At 41.9% G+C, this 21,771-nt stretch overlaps 4 protein-coding genes across 6 annotated transcripts in view; 2 read left to right on the forward strand and 2 right to left on the reverse strand.

Annotated features, from left to right (window-relative positions):
* The window catches only part of LOC140359514 (obg-like ATPase 1), a 49,869-nt gene extending 41,146 nt beyond the window's left edge, over positions 1–8,723 (reverse strand). The window contains exons 1-2 of one of the 2 annotated variants that reach the window (XM_072444471.1): positions 8,551–8,723; positions 5,803–5,891 (exon numbers count right to left, since the gene is read on the reverse strand). In XM_072444471.1, coding sequence (XP_072300572.1) covers positions 5,803–5,891; positions 8,551–8,640 — 179 coding nt within the window. In that variant the 5' untranslated portion in view covers positions 8,641–8,723. Of the gene's footprint in view, positions 1–5,802; positions 5,892–5,978; positions 6,118–8,550 lie in introns of those variants that run through there. The other variant, XM_072444472.1, reaches the window with a different exon arrangement.
* A 97-nt stretch (positions 8,724–8,820) lies between these two features.
* Positions 8,821–11,009, forward strand: sp9 (sp9 transcription factor). Its single transcript, XM_072444470.1, has 2 exons — positions 8,821–8,990; positions 9,323–11,009. Exons 1-2 carry the CDS (start codon positions 8,970–8,972, stop codon positions 10,610–10,612), a joined length of 1,311 nt encoding a protein of 436 aa, XP_072300571.1. The 5' UTR covers positions 8,821–8,969; the 3' UTR covers positions 10,613–11,009.
* Positions 11,010–12,622: 1,613 nt separating this feature from the next.
* Positions 12,623–17,056, reverse strand: cir1 (corepressor interacting with RBPJ, CIR1). Its single transcript, XM_072444473.1, has 10 exons — positions 16,876–17,056; positions 16,096–16,190; positions 15,918–15,991; positions 15,813–15,826; positions 15,671–15,723; positions 15,533–15,581; positions 14,664–14,784; positions 14,102–14,208; positions 13,844–13,929; positions 12,623–13,353 (listed from the first exon to the last, which is right to left on the reverse strand). Exons 1-10 carry the CDS (start codon positions 16,945–16,947, stop codon positions 12,765–12,767), a joined length of 1,260 nt encoding a protein of 419 aa, XP_072300574.1. The 5' UTR covers positions 16,948–17,056; the 3' UTR covers positions 12,623–12,764.
* Positions 17,057–18,692: 1,636 nt separating this feature from the next.
* Positions 18,693–21,634, forward strand: scrn3 (secernin 3). 2 transcript variants are annotated; one of them, XM_072444469.1, is made up of 8 exons: positions 18,693–18,780; positions 18,990–19,154; positions 19,236–19,417; positions 19,514–19,713; positions 20,174–20,386; positions 20,469–20,631; positions 21,055–21,235; positions 21,309–21,626. In XM_072444469.1, the coding sequence occupies exons 2-8, from the start codon at positions 18,999–19,001 to the stop codon at positions 21,468–21,470; spliced, it is 1,257 nt and encodes a 418-aa protein (XP_072300570.1). In that variant the 5' UTR covers positions 18,693–18,780; positions 18,990–18,998; the 3' UTR covers positions 21,471–21,626. The 2 variants fall into 2 exon arrangements, with proteins under 2 accessions (XP_072300570.1, XP_072300569.1); XM_072444468.1 differs by having other exon boundaries at positions 18,990–19,417; positions 21,309–21,634.
* The last annotated feature ends 137 nt before the right edge of the window (positions 21,635–21,771 follow it).

Raw genomic sequence — 21,771 nt, forward strand, 5'->3', positions numbered from 1 at the left:
AATTCCAAGCAGATATGAGACGTGCGGGGGGGGGGGCTTGACAGTATTTATAGTAGTTAGCGGTTTCATACGGTGTCAACAGTAGAAATCTGAGCTAGCTGCTATGAAATCCCGTTCATTTCCGTGCTGAACCGTCCGCATAGTTATGATATGCGTAAAATCAGGTCCGCGCGGACGGCAAAGGGGCGTGTCGGCAAAAGGTATCTGCGATGAGGAGGCGACGACTCAGAGGCTAAAGTGAACGACACACGGAACTAATGCTGCAAAAGGACAAAATCCAAAATGTAGAGTTACAGTTCAAAACACCAGGGATCACTGGTCTCACTCAACATAAGGTTTTACGAAACATTTTCTAATTTTAAAGCAGCTTTAACTGTTTAAAAACAGACTGTTGACAAGCTAATTAGTCTTTTATATCTATTCTTTACAGTTTGTACTGGTGAAGTGAAATGTTGCTGTTTTGAAGATGTACTTTATGTAAAATAAAAACAAAATGTCAGGTTTATTTGAAAGATGATTTAATATGTTTTTAAATAGTTAACGAATGTACCAGAAAATTAACCGATTACTTGATTAATTGAAGAAAAGAATCAATAGATTACTCGATAACTAAAATAATCGATAGCTGCAGCCCTAATTTATACTGTATTGCTGATATAGCTCGGATTGAAATATAATTTGTAGAACAATAATGCAAAGTAGACCCAGCATTATGGACACAAGTTACATAACGCATGTACCGGTAATGTCAGCAATGCTATGTAAACTAAGTAGTAGGAGTGGTAGTATAATTCTTTATTTATTTAGGGTTAATTATCTCCTTTCAGTTCTACAGGTAAAGAAAGCTTCATTGTTTGGCGCCGTGTACAGTGAAAGCTCAAGTTGTTTCACACCTTGGGACAGTTTCCTCTCTGAGCTCCTCAGACTGACCCCTCTCAAAGGTTAACATTTTAGACAATATTATTAGTACATAGATCTTGTTCATCCCGCTTGTTCCCTTTCGGGGTCGCGGGTGACTGGAGCCTATCCCAGTGACTTCGGGCCTTAGGCTGGGTACATCCTGGACAGTGGCCAACTCGTCGCAGAAATGCTAAGTTAAATTACAATTTCAGTTAATCCTTTAATAGACCAACTGTAGGTGGACTCAAGAGGTAAATTACCATCACAGATCTGTGCCAACCCTGTGCCTTGTGTTGTGAAGGGAGATCTTTTTAGTACAACATCTCAAGAATCCTTCAGAATCTACAGAAAATGGTGAGTGCCTGAGAGTAATGACAGCCAGTCTTAAGTATAATCCTGTAGTTTTTATCCTGCTCCTCACAGTGCTTCACATTGAAATGGTTGTTTGCACTGTCCTACAGAGATGAAATTACAAGAGCTTGCTTAAGTGCATACATTAAATCCCCTATATAAAGACAGTGTTACATTCAACATAATTAAGGCTATCCCCAGATCACCTTGAAACACTAACAAGGAACAGTATATTGTCTCCTGAATTTGAGAGAGATGACAGAAATACTCACATTACTTGACTATTAATGAAAGGTCTTCTGGTACTGCATCCACTACTCCTTGTTTAGTACAGTTTATTTATTTATTTATTTATGAATTTCAACTTCCTGTTTAAAGGTGATGTTTTGAGGTCATGTCACCATTTGAAAGATATGATATTACCGGTAGGTTTGTTATCATTATGTTGTTATGACAACGTTACCCATTTTTCATCGCTTTGAAACTCATGGATCATATGATCATATCACATATCATGTGATTTCAATGGAGAAACTTGGATTGGTTTCAGAATATCATAAAATTATAATCACTCAGCTCCATGAGTAACATCAGATTATGGTAAGACGACATTTACAAACGCATTTTGCTTTATTTATTTTTTGTATTTAGTGGACACACGTAGCATTTTAGTTTATGTCAAAATCTTGTTTTATAGGTTTTACTGGACACAATAGGCTTTAGGTCTCTCAGCTGGTGCAGAGAGACCTGGGCAGCAGTCGATGGCAGGGGCCTCGACGACCGGACCGCCGGACACAAAAACTGACTCTGGGGACATAGAACGTCACCTCACAGGGGGGAAAGAGCCTGAGCTTGTGTGAGAGGTTGAGCGGTACTGACTAGATATAGTCGGCCTCACCTCCACTCACAATGTGGACTTTGGAACCGATCTCCTCGAGAGGGGTTTGGGGACAGGTCTCTCACTATTGTGTCAGCCTACGGGCCAAACAGCAGTGCAGAGCACACTGCCTTTTTGGACTCCATTGTCCTACTGGAGGACTTTAATGCCCATGCGGCTACGACACCTGGAGAGAGGGGTGAAGAACAGCCTCTCCGATCTGAACCTGAGTCTTGTTCAGTGGTTGGACTTCTGTGGTAGCCATGGATTGTCCATAACGAACACCATGTTCAAGCACAAAGTTGTCTATCAGTGCACGTGGCACCAGGAACCCCTAGGCCGGAGATCAATGATTGACTTTGTTGTCATGTCATCTGACTTCTGCCTACGTGTCTTGGACACTCGCTACTTTGGCTTGTGGGACTCCTGAGGCAGTTGACAGGTATCGGTGGCCAAATGCACTGCAGCTTGTGCTGTAGCAAAGGCAAAATCCCAGGGCTGGGAGGAGTTCGGGAAGGCCATGGAGGAGGACTATTGGTCGACCCAAAAACAATTCTGGCAAACCGTCCAGCGCCTCAAAAGGGGGATGCAGTGCTTCACCATCACCGTTTATGATGCGGAATGGGTAAGTAATCGGACGGTGGAAGAAATACTTCCTCCTCAATCCCACTGTCACGTCTTCAGAAGAGGATGCTGAGACTGAGGATTCAGAGGCTGACTTGTCCATCACCAAAGCTGGAGTCACTGAAGTATTTGGCAGGGCTCCGCGTGTGAGATCCGCCCTGAGTACCTTAAGTCTCTGGATGCTGTAGTACTGTCTTGGCTGATCACTGCCTCTGGACTGGCAGACCGGGGTAGTGGTCCCTCTGTTCAAGAAGGGAGACCGGAGGGTATGTTCCAACTACAGAGGGATCACACTCATCAGCCTCCCCAGTAAGGTCTATTCCAGGGTACTGGAGAGGAGAATCCGACCGATAGTCGAAGCTCAGATTCAGGAGGAGCAGAATGTTCGTGGAACACTGGACCAGCTCTATACCCTCCATCGGGTGCTCGAGGGTTCATGCGAGTTTGCCCAACAAGTCCACATGTGCTTTGTGGATCTGGAGAAGGCTTTCAACCATGTTCCTCGTGATGTCCTTTAGGGGGTGCTCCGGGAGTATGGGGTGTCCGATCCCTGTGTGACCGGAGCAGCTAAGTCAGACCTGTTCCCAGTGCATGTTGGAGTCCGCCAGGGCTGTCCTTTGTCCCCGGTTCCGTTCATTGTTTTGATGGACAGAATCTAATTTCTGCTGTTTGCAGATGATTTGGCTCTATTAAACTTGGACCTGCAACATGAAGCAGCTGGGATGAAGATTAGCACCTCCAACTCTGAGAACATGGTTCTCAACTGGAAAAGGGAGGCTTGTCTCCTCCAGGTGGGTGGGGAGTCTTTGCCCCATGTGGAGGAGTTCAAGTATCTCGGGGTCTTGTTCACGAGTGAGGAAGGATTGGTGCAGCATCTACAGTGCGGTGGTCACTCTAAATAATTGTTGTGGTGAATAAGGAGCTACGTTCCTACCCTCACCTATGGTCATGAGCTTTGGGTAATGACCTGAGGAGCTAAGACACCCGGGAGGAGCTCGGAGTAGAGCTGCTGCTCCTCCACGTCAAAGGTGCCAGCTGAGGTGGCTCGGGCTTATGTTTTAGGTGCCTCCATGGGGAGATGTTTCGGGCATGTCCCACCAAAAAGAGGCCCCCGGGGAAGACCCAGGACACGCTGGAGGGTCGCTCGGCTGGCCTGGGAATGCCTCGGGATCCCCGGGAGGAGTTGAAGGAACTGTTTGGGGAGCGGGAAGACTGGCAGTCCCTGCTTGGACTGCCACCCCCGCAACCAGGCCCCGGATAAGCGGAAGAAGATGGAGACAAACATTTACCCCTGGAGATCTCAGATAAGGAAAAACAAAAACAAAGATAGGCTTTAATTGGCTATTTACCACATACCGGTAGACTGTAATAAACTGACTTAAACTAAATTAAAGAACTAATCTAGTCACAGTCCACCTCTGCATATCACTAATATAGAGTTGAGATATGTGGTAATCAAATGGATTTGTAAGTTTCCCTCCCCACTTTTTACCTTGATTAGTTAATCAGACACTAATTGGCTGCATGACCCCTACTCGCTGACACTCCTCCGTAAAACATGTATTGAATGCTTAAAAATAAAGGAGGCATTTTGCTTTGATTAACAATGATTCTTCAATGCAAAGCAATTCATGAGGTCTAATCAGTTATAGAATATAATTAGTAATCAAAAACGGGAAAATAATTCGGACCTTAAACTTACCGCAAACTTACGCCAGAACTTTATATGACAGTGTTGTATGGTGAAATGGCATGACGATGTTTTTGTAATAGATTGTTTATGATCCAGCTCATATGACAGATAATAAGTCCATCTTGAATCATTTGTGTGATTGTGTGCTATTGCGCTGAATGCCTTGTTAATCCTCATCATCTCGCTTCTCCTCTTGCTCGCTCCTGATTCTCTTCGATGGTGCTACTGTTTCCCTGATTCCACTGTTTTAGATGAGATCGATGTACGAAAGCCAGCTATAAAAGTGTAATATACCCCACTGATTTTGCTAAAATAGAGATCTTATTCCTTATTATGCCTTTTCTAGTGTTTGCTAGACATGTTAAGATATTCACGAAGATTGCTGAAAAGGCTAGAGAACAAATGGACGAGAAAAGTCATGATTCCATTGACTCTTCTACAGAACAGGTCAACAACAAATCACTGGCTGGTGATAACACAAAGAAAGCCGGAATTGAAAGAGAAGGTATAACTGTTGTCCCTCCGTGCATGGGCTACCATACAATTGAGAATGAACTAACATTGTCGTTGCATTTTGCTGGAGTTTGAGGTTATTTTGAGACCATTTCCAACATCTGTGGCAACCATTTTCACTGGCATTTGTCAAGGTGATAATCGAGACCTGAATTAATAAAGAGAGCAAGTCAAAACCAGGCCCATAGTTGCAATTAGCTCAACAACTACAATAAATACATTTAAAATAATTGCAAAAAACACTGCAAAATAAGACTTTACGATGAATTACTGGAAACTATGATCTATTAGTTACAAATATAAATGGAGGATTGCGTGAATCATCTCAAGTCACCAGTCATAATAAAGTCTAATTGAGTTGTTAAGTAGTTAAGCCACTGTGTGACATTATAGAATTTGTTGTAAGTGCAGACAATAGACCTGGATGAATGAATGATGAGTGAAGCAGTCTCATAAAAGTGATGCAACAGTAGTAGAGCACGTAAGAACGAGTCTATGAGACAGGGAGTGCACACACAGGGCGGGGCAGGCGTGGCCCTCCTGCTACAGGAGGGAAGGTCAGGTTAGGCTGGACTACAAAAGCAAAGTTAGCAAATGTTCGTGTAGGATTGGTAAATGATATCATATTCCTCCATCTTGACACCCATAGACATCTTTTACTTAACCATCACTGCTTGAGTACATTGTTTCTTCATTTGACATAGTAACAATTTAGTTTTTACATTTTAGTTTTTTTAAGTATACATTTAATTTCTACAGTGAGTTTTCATACCTTTTCTACGTGCGGTGACCAATATACAAGCACATAGTTTGTTCACATATGGGCTACACCATCTTAACTCACCCAACATTGGGCAAGCCGACCACTCCAATCTTCAGAGAGGTCCCAAATCTTCCGATGATGGGTGGGGGCTTGGATGAGTCAAATTTTCCCTAAAATGCAGGGATACCTTCAGTCAGAGTGAGCACTGGCTGTTACATAACATACATAGCACACATTGCACGGCAGATCTTACCGACCTTCTTCGGAGCCATCTTGCACACTTTAGATTCACACACACTCAACTCCAAAGAAATAAAAGTTAATTCATAAAAGTTGTACAGTTTCGTCCCTACACACACAGTAGAAGTCTCTGTGTGTGACTGGCCGATTGCACTTGCACAGGGTACACTCACTGGACTTAAAAATAGATCCTGCTGCCCAGAAATGAAAGTTGACACTGCAAGCTGCCTCGTTGACCTATGGTGCTAAATTTAGCTGTCAATACAACCATGCAAATTCAAAATCTTCTTGACCATACAAAATAACTTCATATTTAATTTTTGCACCAAGAGATCACAGTTATTATAAACCTCCATTTTACGAAACAAATTACATTCTATACATATATAAAATTGTACTCATTGATAAGCTTACGTATCTTTGTTTGTTTTTTTTATTAATAATGATGGTGGTGTAATGGTAGAGGCCCAATCTGACTTTGCTCATTTATCCAGACTTGGGACTGGTACATTGGCTAATGCATTTTATGACTGAACCAGACTAAACAGGTTTCAAAAGGATTCAATGGTCTGGGTGTCTGATAAATAATTATAAATCTGTGTCTAGGGGGATAACTTCCCACATGTTTAATTACTTTGGCCTACTGTTGTAAGCGTCTATCGAGCCGACTTACCTCCAAAAATGTCATAAAGTAATAATGTATAAAGTTGACGTTAAAATTTTATACAATTTAAAAAAAAAAAAAAATTGCTCTGCTGTGTTAATGAGTCTGATCCAGATGAAGTGTGCCAGTTACGACAACAATGCAGCGCGCTAATAAAGTGTGCCACCCTTGCTCTCGTGATTTCATGCATCCCACACTCTGAGTGAAACAGGTGTAGCCACATGAGCACACCAAATTACAACAATTAGTTAAATGTCCTCAAATAAACTTCGCTCGGCAGAAGTACAAATTAAAGCGCGCGGGGGCACAACTAAAACCCGCAGCCTGTCTGGTTTAACATGCACAAAACAGCCCCTAATAATCTGGATCTGAGGCGAAGGGTGGCAGCCTTTTGTAGTAAGAATTGAAATGAATAGGTCTGGATTAATCATTTATCTTTTGTTGATGGATGCTCCCCCACTTAGACTCATCACAATAGATGCACAGCGTTTTGTTCGACCAAATAAATCATTCCTATTGTTTAAGGTACATTGATCAATCTAATGGCTTGTAATAGGCTCCTAATTGCCACAGAGAAGTGCTCACGAATGGAGTACGGAATTACAGATTCAGCTCAGAAATGCTACTGCAATGACAGGGCAAGAGCATGTCCTCTGCCTTTGTCCAGACTAAATAGACCACGACAAATATGCCATTTTATGTGTATCACATCCCCCCCAAAAAGTTAAACATTTATTTATTTTTTACATCCATTGTCTGCATTATTTCAGTTTTAAGTTTAAATCTCTTATGCAATTTGAAAATTGCTAACATTCTCAGAAATATAATTTTACAAGAATTTTACAGATTTTATTCAACCTGGTCTAAAATAAAAAAAAAAAAATATCCTGTTTGTGATGGCATTACTCAAAGTTTTATTCAATATAAAACCCGTTTATTCTAAGAAATTATTTTCTCCATATATATATATAATTATTAATTGAGTGCCTTCCACTTTGTTTATGTATAATAGACATTTAATACTTTTAATGGCACTCTGGCAAATTGTCGTGATTGCAAGAATTATTCCATCTTGTGCCTGAGGTATTTGATGTGGCTGGTTTTATTGCCCCTCCAAAAGGAGGTTTTAAGGCAAAGGGAGTGTTTGAACAAATTGCGCCTGTGTTGACGGGAGCGTTCTCACACATAATGGAGCATTATCTGTCCGTTTTGAATAGGCTACAGTAATGCACATCTTTCGGTCAAGCCTTTCTGTGTAAAATTGCTTTACCTTTTAAAATGATGATAATGATTCACACTGGAGCTGGTCAATTTTTCATTGTGCCATTATCTTCCCGCGTTTTAACATGTTATGGGGCGTATTAGTTTATTGGATAGGCATATTAAAATACGGAGAAGTTAGAGGGAATTGGTGAAACATGGAGTCATCTAAATTGACAGTAAAATGTATCAACATTTAATATTTAAAACGTCTTATTGAGTTTAATAGACAAGAGTGAGGCCTTAAATCTCTGGACTCTGAAACTTAGCGACAGTAAATTCCACGTGTTGTAAAAGCGAGCTGTCATTTTTAATTAACCCCTCACCTGCACTGCCCTGACAGTGCGCCGCGCGGGAACACGTCCGTGCGTAAACACGGTCACGCGCACCAGCTGTAGCGCGCTCACAGGTGTCACTTTAAGACTTTTGTGGATCGTAACGTATCCAAGCGATGTCTGAGAACTGCACTGCCGATCCTCCACGTTTTTCCCGAAGAATAAATAGGATGGATGGCACATTTTGTTAAAATAAAACGTCAAAAATGTTGACATGCAATCCCCGGCTCCCTCCACAACACACGTGCTGCTTTTATAGACTGAAAACCCGGTGAGCAGTGAAGCTGCTGCTAAACGTCCATAAACGCGTAGAAAGAGTGAAACGCTTACCTCTCTGTTGAAACCACGTGTGCACTCAATGCAGCCCAGAAATGAGACATTGAGACTTCGTGAGAGGATACATAAAATAACTGTATGCATTTAAAAAATACCAAATCGTGTCTTGTATGACAGTCGGAGCAGAGGCTGTGCAGCACGTGATTGACGGAGCGGCTTTGGTGTTTCTGTCTGCGGTGACGTCTCTCATTGGCTGACTTCATCCCCGACCAAGGATGCAGCAATTAGATTGGCTGCGCGTCCTCGCCAGCTGTACTTCAAAGAACACGCTCAGTACAACTAGGTAGAGACTCGAGCTGTGAGCCAGGAGAGACAAACCGTGTGACCCGAGTCAAACACGGTGCGTCCGGACAACGTAGGAGTTGCACGGCACCGAACTGGCGAACTCTCTCCTCGCAGCACAGACCCTGGATATGGCTACGTCTATACTTGGGGTAAGTTTGATGCTGCTGCTGCTGCTGCTGCTGAGGTGCAAATAAGTTCCGGCAAAAGTTGGAAATATATTTTTGTGTGTTATTTAGTGGAGCCGTGTGACGTTAGTTTGCGGGTTGTGCTGTTGTCACATTTTGCTTTTTGACCGCGATTAGTAAAAGAAAACGAAATTCAACAACTTCAGAACTTGATCGTGCGTGAACGGAACTTTCTTTGCCAATTGTAGAACTGTGTGTTGTCCATTTTAGTGTTGTTTTTTTAATTGTTTTTTCTGACATAGCCTACAGCTGTGTGTGACTCTTGCTTTATTTTAATGTGTGTCCCATGTTTCCAGGAAGAGCCACGGTTTGGAACTACACCTTTAGCAATGCTGGCAGCAACTTGCAATAAAATCGGCAACACCAGTCCCCTGACCACTTTGCCAGACTCCAGCGCGTTCTCCAAAGGTGGATTTCACCCCTGGAAGAGGTCCTCGTCCAGTTGTAACCTGGGCTCCAGTCTGCCAGGGTTCACAGTAGCAACAAGCCGCGCGTCTTCAGGACTAACCCCGACCAGTGGAGCAGGCAACAGCGCCTTCTGCTTAGCCTCCACATCCCCCACGTCCTCGGCTTTCTCCAGTGAATACAGCGGCCTGTTCTCCAACTCCGCCAGCGTCACGCCTCAGGAGTCCGGACAGTCAGCGTTCATCTCCAAGGTGCATACGTCTGCCGAGAGCCTGTACCCGCGCGTGGGCATGGCGCACCCCTATGAGTCTTGGTACAAGTCCGGCTTCCACTCCACCATCTCCGGGGACGTGACCAACGGTGCATCTTCGTGGTGGGACGTCCACACGAACCCCGGTTCGTGGCTGGATGTCCAGAACCAGGCGAGCTCCCTGCAGAGCTCTTTGCACACCGGTGCCCCCCAGGCCATTCCCCAGCTCAGCGGCTACAACCCTGACTTCTCCTCTCTCACGCACTCCGCCTTCAGCTCCACTGGCATCAGCCCGTCTGCCTCACACATCCTGTCCACGAGCCAGCACCTGTTGACTCAGGACGGCTTCAAGACCGTCATCCCCACCTACACAGACGCTTCTGCCAACGCCATGATTTCTGGAGGTGGCTCGGGAATAAGCAGCTCGTCTCGATCGTCCCGGCGCTACTCGGGCAGGGCCACATGTGACTGTCCCAACTGCCAGGAGGCCGAGCGGCTGGGGCCCGCAGGGGCCAGCCTGAGGAGGAAGGGACTGCACAGCTGCCACATCCCGGGCTGCGGGAAAGTGTATGGAAAAACGTCACATCTCAAGGCGCACTTGCGCTGGCACACCGGGGAGAGGCCGTTTGTCTGCAACTGGCTTTTCTGTGGGAAAAGGTTCACGCGCTCAGACGAGCTGCAGAGACACCTGCGCACGCACACCGGCGAGAAACGGTTCGCGTGTCCGGTGTGTAACAAGCGCTTCATGCGCAGTGACCATTTGAGCAAGCACATCAAAACGCACACGGCAGGAGGCAGCAAAAAGGGCAGCGACAGTGACACCGACACCAGTAACCTGGAGACCCCCAGGTCCGAGTCCCCAGAACTGATTTTAGATGGAGTCAACCCTCGAATCACTGTGAAGGAGCCGTCTCCTCACGACGAGCCGTAGGCCCGCCACAGACACAGACTGCACTGTTACACGGGTCTCGTGACACGGAGGACTGTCTCACGGCGGCACCGGCTCACCTCAGGCCGGGACACGGGTGCTGCAGAACGCTGCAGAGTCTGTTGAACTCGGGACAATGTGAGCTGCATTTGTAAATGACGCCTCAACTGTGTGTTTTCTGTAAATGTTCGGCTCTATTGTTTTATCGTGTTGGTATCCTGGACATCAGGGAGTTTACTTTGGACGCACTTTGTGGATATGTATGTACCAAGCTTACCCTAACCTCGGTTACCACCTTTTTTTCCTTTGCTAAAATATCTATATATAAATGTTTACCTGTATAAAGTTACACGTATAAGACTTTCATTTTATCGTAATTAATTAAAACGTCTTAAAAGGCTTTAATTGTATCTTAGTGAATTATTTGTCTTGGCTAAGCACATGAACAGGTTGAATGTTTGAGGATCCGGGCTGTGCAGGCCTGGTGAGCCGCCTGTGACGCTTTCCCTACGGAACAGATCAATGTTTAATGCCCCGGAAAAGACATTTCATGGCCAAATGAAAACCTTGTTAAATGCTATTAATTATGACTTGGAGCACATCGCAGCCCCATGTGTCTTGTCTGTGCGATTAGGGATTCATGTCTTATCAAATATCTAATTAATCTGCGAGCGTCTTTTGTTCACTCGCACTTTATCGGGGGCCGTCTACGGGGGCTTGATGACAAAGGTCCCTGAATATTTATTCTAATTGTCCAAATTAACTGCTAGAATTTGCATATCCATGGAGCGAAAATTGTGCTATATGGCGGGTTTTCCTCTTTACCACAAACCACAAAGATATTATGGGAACAGTTTTTAAACTTCAGAAAAAAGCCAGGGCCAAAAGTCAGATGCAAATGTTGAATTTGAAATGCAGTGCGCGCAGTGCAGTCAAATGGCCTGTGTGCTATTTGAATATCAGTGGCCCCGCGCTGAAAGGGTTCAAGGATGCTCTCTGACTTCTTTGTGCGCAGCCAGTGCAGCGTCCGACTCAAGGAAAAGCTGAGGAATAATAATTACAGCTCAGCGCACGATGGGAATACGTCAGGGAGAGGCATCCTGCACACAGCCTCTTTCAGGCGCCTGTTAAATTGAGCAGAAGGCAATACAGGCAAATTATTTTCATTTCCTTTGCCGCAACAAGGCTTTTAAACGTGCGATCAGACAAGGTCCCATTTAGGAAAATGCTGAAATGTTCTATCCTGGAGACAATATTTTAAAATGTGTGCTTTTCCCCTTTTTAATGTAATTCATTTGTATTGATGTAGAATATTATTTTTTTATTATTATCATTCTTATTATAATTTTCAAACAGGCAATTGTACATTCAGGTGGCTTTAAAAAATAGTCAAAAACAAAATAAAATACATGCGAAAAAATATTATAGTAATTTATTTGAAACAGGAGTCTGTGAATTGGTACAATTGGTTGTCAGCATGTGTTTATCTTTATTTATAGGCTGCACTCAATTTCTTTCATTGGAACAAACTCACCGCAAACGTCGCAATTTAGAAATATATACATTTATAAAAGCTATGTGGTGGTGCAGTGGTTTGAGGAGTAGCACATGTGTTACCTCCATTTGCCAATGTCTCTCTCCATTTCACCCTGCGGCGGTACAACCCTATCGCCTTTGAGCAAAAAAATGTTAATAATAATATTAATAATTTCCAAAAAGATAAAATGTATAACGCTAAAAAAATATTGGTTTTAAGTAAACCTGCTCATTGTGTCATTGAAAAATCCCAATACAACCACTATTTATTTTTTCCAATTCACACATTAATATTTTGATGTCTAATATTTATTGAGGATAAAAAAACAACAGTTACAGATTTGAAGCAAAAAATAAAATAAAAAAGTCAACATAAAATCATTATTTTAAAAATAAATCCAAATCCCATCAACGTTAAAGCAGCGAACTGCCTCTGACCCTAATAAATTCATTTAGACAGCGGGAGAGACCTGCCGCTATGGCCTACTTTTCTACATTTTCTGTGGACTGCTTCCCTCTACTGGTGAACAGAAGTACAACGCTCTGTTCTTCGTGCGGAGGAACTGTGGGGGGCTGGATTTGGTGGTCCATGCAAGATGCGAATAACAGTCTAAAACAGTCAGTAGTTTCTTTTGCCGCCGTCTGGCCCATGTTCCCTTCGGCGCGGGCTCCTGCTCCTGCTCCTACCCCTGTTCTCTCTATCCCTCTTTCTTTCTCTACTCTTACTCCTGTCCTCTCTGCGCTCCTTTCGATCTCGGCTCCTGCTCCTTCCTTTGTGTTTCCTCATCTCCTCTTCTGGCCTGTCCCTTCCTCCGTCGGCATAATGCCTGTTGTCTTTACTTCCGCACCTCTTCCCTCTCTGCTTGTCCTGACCTCCCTGTTGCTTGTTCACTGGACTGCTTTCCCTTTCTGTCCTCTGTCGGTAATGAGCCGCGTCGTGATCGGTGTGCGGGCTCGGTGACCTGCACCTGCGAGAAGAGGACTTTTTGTGACCCTTGCCGTGCCCGTCTGAGCTGCTGTCTCGACGGGATGTTTTCTTCGTACTCTTCTTCTTCTTGGGGCTGGAGTCGGCGCTACTGTCACTGTCGCTGCTGTCTGTGTCCGAGGAGTCGCTGTCCTGCTTTTTCTTATGTTTCTTTTTGCTCTTCTTTTTCTGTTTCTTGCTTTTTTTCTTTTTGGACTTCTGCTTCTCAAGGCGGTCAAGTTTTCTGTGCAACAAAAGAAGAATATAATTAATAATTAATAATAACTGCCTAGTCACTACGTTAGAAATATATATTTTTTTATAAGGAAAAAACTAAAACAAAAAAGGAGCAAATGTTAGTGTTGTATACAATAATAATAATAATAAAATATTAGACGCGGATATTCGATCAATTTACACGTATTAACTTAAGACTAAGTAAAATTAGCAGGACTGATTCTTAAATCCACTAAATTAGCCCCTAATTTTATTTTATTTTGAGTAAAAAATGCAATTATTATTTTAAACGCTTTTTGTTTTTTTGTTAAGTGTTCTTTGGTGACTTCAAGGGCGTCTGTAAATACAATGGCCAAATCATGTATTGTTTTCGTATGATTTTTTGGCCCGTATGCTTTATTGACAGGAAAGTACAGAGTGAAATGAGAGAGAGAAGGGAGGACATGCAGTAACTGTCGGAGTCGGGAATCAAACTCACGACACGACATGATTTTTACCTGAGTAGCTTCTGTTTTTGCTTCGATGTTAATGACTTTAAAAATTCAATCTCTGGATCCTCCTCTTCTTCGCTGGCAACAAATTCCTATACAAAAATTGAGAAACATTATTCAGAAATAAAACAAACATATACCAATGTATCGAAAAGCATTATTGCAATTTTGAATATACTAATTCTCCTTTTGAATCTCTTCCCTCTCATGTAGGGGTGACGGTCTATACTGCATGTGTATGTTACAGGGGAGTGGCACAATTACCTGTGCTGGATCAAAAACAGTCGCATCCCTACCAAGGACACATTTTTTCAGGGCAAACCCACTGTTTCGCATCTCCGCCATTAACTCGGAGGGGTGCATCGACGGACCTGTTAGCACAAATCACAGCCTTAGAGTCCCATTCATGTCAAAGCCATGCCAGACACTATCTCCACAGTGGGAATTTTGGGGGCGGCTTTGTTAACAGAATGGGACATCAAATCAACTCACTCCACTTCCGGCTGAGCAAATCATACAATATCATTCTCTGCCAAAGCAGCGGTTTGGGCAAGCAGAATACACAATAATTACATTTTTTCTTCCGGCACAGGAGGGGGACCATTACGGCACTCCACCATCAAGACCATGCACTGACTGGACTCTCCCAGGGTAAACATTATTACTTTAGTACTCAACTTGCTGATTGCACAACCCAGAATCAAGAGCTAGACTAGGAGCCCCGACAGACAGAGGAAGGATACAGTGTGTACAACAGCACAGCTCAAAAGGCTGGTCACAAAGAGTGTTTTACCCTGTATTTTTACTGTGATAAAGGGAAAAATACCTGCTCCTTCATCTGATGTCATATGGCTGGCATTGATCCCTGACAGTCCAAAGAGCGGACACTCTCTGTCCGTGTTCACGTGGCCCCATTTGTGACACTTGATGCACCTCACATTGCGGACCTAGAGAAACAACAGTTGTGTGTAAGAGAGATGTAGTTAAAATTAAATTTCATCCTGGATGTCAATTTTCAGTTTATCTGGTCAATTGAAAATGAGCTGTTTCGAACACTGAAAACATTTACAGATAACATTTCAAAATGATATAAAAATTGACGGCCCTTACTCATCGCAGTGCAATATACTATAAACACACAAAGAAATAAACAAAGAAAGAAATAAAATAGGCACAACCCATATGTTATTATTTCACTTAATATATTAAAGGTGGAATGGACGATTTTTTTCAGCAAATTTTTTATCATGTTTCCTCGTGGCATGGATAAATCATTAGTCCTGCCACGTATCAATCATAAAACGCACCTACCGCTCACCTGCAGCCGCGTGCGGTTCGTCCCCACGTTTCCGCGTGCCTAAGCGCATGGATCTATCATAATATAGTTCCCTCAGTGTACGGGGCAAAATGAAGACGGAGAAAGACTGTTTGAGCTGACGCAGAAGTGGACAGAAATCTACGGGAGACGAGAGATGCGATGCGCTCCGTTGCGCTAATAAACAAACGCACGTGTGTGTTGTATCAGTCCGCACGGGGGAGTGCACATGCGCACTTCCACCTGCGTTCTCAAATCGCCGAAAAATCGTCCATTGCGCCTTTAAGTCTAGTAACATGTTGGCAAAGCAATACAACTAAATGGAAACAAATTTCTCTATTGCGGTTTCTGAAATACACAATCTGTTTGGATAAACCCACCTGGATTCCAAATGGTTGATCCCTAATATTCATGTCATCTTTTGCATACCTGTAAGTGTTGAAGAAAAGCAGTTAACCTGATTGTAACAACAAGAAATAATGGCTTGGTTTCTCATTATGCAGAACTCAAGAACTTACTTCTCTCGAGGAGCTCCCTTCTGCCATTCAAACCTGCATTCTTCATCACCCTCCTGCAGGTTTTACAGAAACATAGGATATAATTTAAATTAAAGCTTAACTTTGATAATAAAGGTGTGTAATCCAGCCAAGCATGCTATACCTCTTTCTTTTCCTCTTCAAGAAAGACGATGCATAGAGAAAACATATGTAAAAAATCAATTACATACATTCAGGTACATTCATTGCGCATTTGGCTCTTACTTACCTTTGGACGCTCCAGGTGGAGCCTCATACATGAAATTCAGACCATTTTTAACACGATCATCTCCCATCAAAACCCTATAATAAAAAATTACAAATGATGACGTTTTATTTATCATAAGCACTCATTACAAATCATTTAAACAATGCTGTTTGTAACAAGATCTGAGACAAAATGGAACCTGTTGTTGTAGGTGTCCTGCTCTTTCAGGTAGGCCTGCATGAGGTCCTCCTGTTTCTTCTTTTCGAAGGTGAGCTTCTGTTCTTGTATCCATACCTGTCCCACAAAAGACAATATACTAAGAAATTAATTATATTGAATCAGAAATGGGTTTATTGCCATTGTCAATGAACAGAATTAACAAACTAGGTACATGCCATGGCATGTTCTAAGGTGCATATCAAAAAGGCATGCACAAACTACAATTTACGAATAAAATAGACTTCTATAAAAACAAAACATTCCAAACAAACTGCTTTTTTATTGTTTAGAATGCACAACATCACAAACAAAACGTGAGGACGGCGTTCTCGATGGCTGCAGAACAGCTCCCTCTATTGGATGATGTTAGTGACTGCAATACTTATTTACAATTATTTAAACTTTTACTATCACTTTTCACGCACAATTGTGATTTCATTAAAAAAAATGTTGAGTAATTACTACATTGATTGATTGATAAAAAGTCTAAAATTTTAGCTAAGTTTGAAGCAGCCTTCCGTTGCTCACCATCGTTATCAAAGGACAAAAATAAGTCTTCAATGCTACACATTTGCCTCAGCACAATTGCTATCACGTTTGAACACAGTGTATTAGAGACTGACAGGGCTGCGCTGCCACAACATATATTTTCGATTAGCAAACCATGCGAATTTGCCAATTTTGCAAGCTAGCTGAGCTTAAGTACGTCAGGTTAGCATGCGAAAGCTACAAAGAGAAAATAAACATCTTATTCACTGACCTTCTTGATATTTGACTTCGAAGCAGGATGAAAATCCTTCTTGCACATAAAATTAGCAAACGACTTCCCCATGGCTGAACCACAGTTTTATAAGATGATAGCTATGATTTCTTTTTTAGCTCATTGCGCATGTAAACAAACTCAACAGATTCAGCCACCAACCCGGAAGTGATTATGATAGTGATGGTCTGTGACAAAATAAAACTATGTCAAAATAACCTTATTCTCAATAGTACAGTTAGAGACAAATGTGAGGTTTGATTATTACCTTACTAAATGCGTCTTTAATTGTTTTATTTGAAGTAACTAAGTTGATCTCTTTCTGCATCAAGCTTGCAGTGGAACTAATTGGTGAAACATAGATATCATACGATAAGATAAGATAATCCTTTATTGTCCAGTAGTAACAGGAGGAAAGGACAGATTATAGGAAGTTTCAAAAACACACTCTTAATAGAACTGTTATGATCAAAACAAAAAACTCTTATTAACAAAACTCCTCTCCTATCTTAATAGGGAGTGGAGGGGGGAAATAAAATAAAATAGATAAACAAAATAAAAAGATAAAGATGTAAATAAAAATAAAAATAAGATCATAATAATGAAATAATGATATTAGAATAAAATAAAATAAAGTAAAAATAGCTAGCACAAGACTAGGTAATAAGATTAGCAGGTAAGTAAACCGAATAAAAACAAAATAGAACACTCTTATTTACAGGTATTGCACATGGTTACATCAGTATTGCACATGTTCAGGGCTAGCAGTTTTTGTTGTAGAGTCTGACAGCAGCAGAAGGAAAGACCTGCGAAACATCTCCTTCACACAGCGAGGGTGGATCAGTCTCTCACTGAAGCTGCTCTCCAGAGCGGACAGAGTGTCCTGCAGAGGGTGAGACTCATGGTCCAGCATAGATGTGAATCTAGCCAGGACCCTTCTGTCCCCCACCTCCTGCACCGAGTCCAGAGCACAGCCTAGGACGGAGCTGGACTTCTTAATGACTTTGTCCAGCCTCCTCCTCTCCTTCTCTGTGATGCTGCTGCTCCAGTGGGCCACACCGTACAGGAGCTGATGCCACCACAAAGTCGTAGAAGGTCTTCAGGAGTGGCCCTGTCACTCCAAAAGACCCAAAAAAATGTCCCATTTACTTCAAATTTTTCTATTATTTTCTGTTCCAGCCCATATCTATGGAGCTTATGTAATGGTGCAACTCATCTACCACTAACTTGAAGAGGGGATGGCTATTTTCCTCAAATTTCATTTTATGAATGTGGTATTTACCTAATAAAATCAGCAGATTGACAATGTATTCCAGATCTTTATTCTTGTGTTGGAAGACTGTTATAATATTTTCATACGTGGGTTTAACTGTTGGTGTTGAATTTTTCTCTGCAAGATATTGTTCTAACTGTTTCCATAATTGACAACAGGGTTTACAATCGTAAAAGAGATTATCATTAGAACTAGAGAGATTTTAATTTTTCTTCTTCTTTTTGGCAAAAGGTGCAGTAAGTTGTTACGTCTATCATTTAGAGATAAGGAAATTGGTTGAATAAATAAACATTCCATTGCATTTTGTCTGACTTTGTTGTTTTGTTGTTTAAGCAATAGTGAAAAGCTATTAGCCAGACTTTCTCCCATCGTATCTCGACAAACTGTGCCAATGGTCCTCTTTAGCCATACCTTTATAATATATACATTTAAAATAACAGTAATAACCATGGATGTATTATATTATGGTTATAACGAACAATACGCGCGTCTATCGCAACCGTACGTGACGTCATTACGACCGCCCAATGTTTACGTCACGTGACATACTGTTTCCGTGTCATGGAAGAAGTCATCGTCTGAACAGCAATGTTGCGGAAATGAAAGTAGAAACTACAAAGTGACAGCTACAGGTAACAGTGAAAAATACGTTCTCCTTTTTATTCTATATTCTATATTTTAAGAGTTTGTCTATTTTATGGAATCATTGTATGTAATTTCACTAACTTTATTGAGTATAAGAGTAAAATTACAATTTAAATCCCCCACCGTGCAATCAATAATATCCAATGACCAAAATTAAATAAATAAAATGGCTTATCTTTTTGTTTTTCTGTCATAGTGGGTGGAAATGGAACCGTCATCCTGTGACACATTTGTAGCTCTGCCCCCCTCTACTTTGGGACAGCGCATCATCTTTGGGAAGAACTCGGACAGACCCTGTGATGAGGTGCAGGAGGTGGTGTATGTTCCTGCCAGTGACTATGCGGCGGGAGGGGCCGTTGAGGTGTGTAACAGACACAGACTGGTCTTTAAGAATATAGGGAAATTAAGTTGCATTGTCATGACCATACTTTCTTCTGTAAAGTGCACTTACATCGAGATTGAGCAGGTCCCCCACACACATGCAGTGGTGTTGAGTAAACCGGCCTGGCTATGGGGAGCAGAGATGGGAGCAAATGAGCATGGAGTGTGCATTGGCAACGAAGCAGTGTGGGGCAGAGAGAGTGCTGATGGTGAGGAGGCACTTCTCGGCATGGACCTAGTCAGGTATTTGGTGTACAAGAAAATTCCACACTATTATGAGGTTGTTGGTGATCAATTACAAGTGCTGAATTACAGTTCTACATTATTATTGTTTTTCAGACTGGGACTCGAGAGGGCAGACACGGCAGAGAAAGCTGTGGATGTGATCACTGAGCTTCTGCAGAAATATGGTCAGGGGGGGTCCTGTATGGAGGATGAGAGTGGCTTCACCTACCACAACAGCTTCCTCATCTCTGACAGGAAAGAGGCCTGGCTGCTGGAGACATCGGCCAAGTACTGGGCAGCAGAGAGAGTGGAGAGTAAGCATAAAAAGAATAGGCCAAATGTGGTTGGTTGGCTTGAAAAAGTTTGCCATATTTGTCGAAGACATTCTGACCATCATATTGTATCAGTCCTATGTCCTTTCAGTCCAGTTAGTCCAGTCTCACATAAACATCTGTATATTTTTTATGTATTTGTAAGAATAATGGGTAGGCTATTGTTAGTGACACTTTGGGTACAGTGGCGCGGTGGTTAATGCTCTCTCCTCACTGCAAGACGGTCTGTGGTTTGACTCCCGGGCGGCACAGGGCCTTTTTGTGTGGAGTTTGCATATTCCGTGTCTGAGTAGGGTTCCTTCGGGTGCTCATTTTCCCTACCACTAAAAATATGTACAATAGGCTCCCCTGAAAAAGAGATGCTAAATGTCAGTGGGACTTTCACGTTTTTTTTTTATAAGTACATTTTTATTGATGATTATTACTGTTTTCCTTTTTTTAGGCGGATATCGCAACATATCCAATCAGTATGACATCACTACTAAGATTGACAGAGAACACCCTGAGATGAGGGATTATGCTCGCAGTAAAAAGTGGTGGGATGGAAAAAGTAAATTTAACTTTGCCTCCATTTACTCCTACCTGACCACAGCCAGAATCGAGGCTTCTGGGAGTCGCTACTGTGAGGGGAAGATGCTACTGGAAAAAAGCAACGGTAAGCAGTGTTGTCACAGTTTTGTTGGCTCATTGGGGCTTTAAGAGAAAGTCACAACAATGTATTTTATTGTTATGCTTAGGTTCTATTACTGCAGAAACAATGATGGCTATTCTGAGAGATAAAGAAAGTGGCATCAACATGGAGGGAATGTTCATGTCAACAGGAAGCATGGTGTCTATGGTCCCCACTGATCCAGCGCTGCCAGCTGTGCACTATTTTACCGCAACCCCAGATCCAGAACGGTATGACAGTCTTTACTTTTTTAGGCAGAATAGATGGACATTTTCTTTTACAGCGCAGATGCTTGTGAGTTCATCCCTCTATGTACATCATTTTACATTCATTCTTAATTACCTCACCTCATATGAGTTTCAGTTTCAGAGTGATTTTGTCATCTCCAATATTTAAGCAATTTTGTCACCTTGAACTCATGAACGTTTAGGGCAATTGACTCTCACCCCCTTACACATTCCATAATAAAATAATATTGTTGTATATATTTCATCTGGCAATTGTCAAAACGTTGGGTGACATCAGTCTGATGCGTCCCACACGGCTACAGCAGCCATCGGTTACAATCGGTGGTATATTTATTTTATGCTGGTTGAAGTTGAAATGTAAAATAGTGTACAAAACTATTATTATATATATTACATGTTTTTCAGGTCTGTTTTCAAACCTTTTATTTTTATGGAAGGCATCGAGCATATTAAAGAGACATGCTCCCCAAACTATGGTGCAGATGATCCTGTGAAGAAGAAGCCTCGTTTCCAGAGCAAACCCGATCGCAAACACAAGTTATTTGTCAAGCATGAACTCGTGTCTGCCATTATTGAGTCACACAAGGTTGAATTTGTCATTTGGTTAGATTTCTTTTTGGTTTTGGCTTTATTTACAACTAAAAATGTTTGAATTGCAGGACAGAGGACAGAAGATCACAGAGAAGATGAGAAGAATTGAAAAAAGCAAGATTGATCAGCTGGAGAAGATTGTTTCAGAGGGCATTACAGGGCCAGATCACTTGGTCAACTTGTTTTCAAACTGTGTTCAAGAGGAGATGGCTCTTTATGAGAAAAGCTAAGGTAACATAGTTGAAAAGCCAATGTTTGGTTAGCACAGGAAGACAACAGATGTAAAGAGGCGATACAAGTCCAAGATAGTGATACATTAAACAACCAGTAAGAGCATAATTGTGTTGTTTAATATGTATAATATTGTATGACCCACAATCACTGGCCACCATCATATTTATTAAGTCATTTAAAAATAATAATACATATACATACACATATATAATATATTATAATATATATATTATATTATATATATATAATCATTTTATTAATTTGAAATATTACCACAGTACAACAAAACAAAAGACA

The sequence above is a fragment of the Eucyclogobius newberryi genome, unplaced genomic scaffold, assembly GCF_026437365.1.
Source record: "Eucyclogobius newberryi isolate DKJ021-1_F unplaced genomic scaffold, fEucNew1.0.hap1 SCAF_14, whole genome shotgun sequence".
Classification (NCBI taxonomy): domain Eukaryota; kingdom Metazoa; phylum Chordata; class Actinopteri; order Gobiiformes; family Gobiidae; genus Eucyclogobius; species Eucyclogobius newberryi.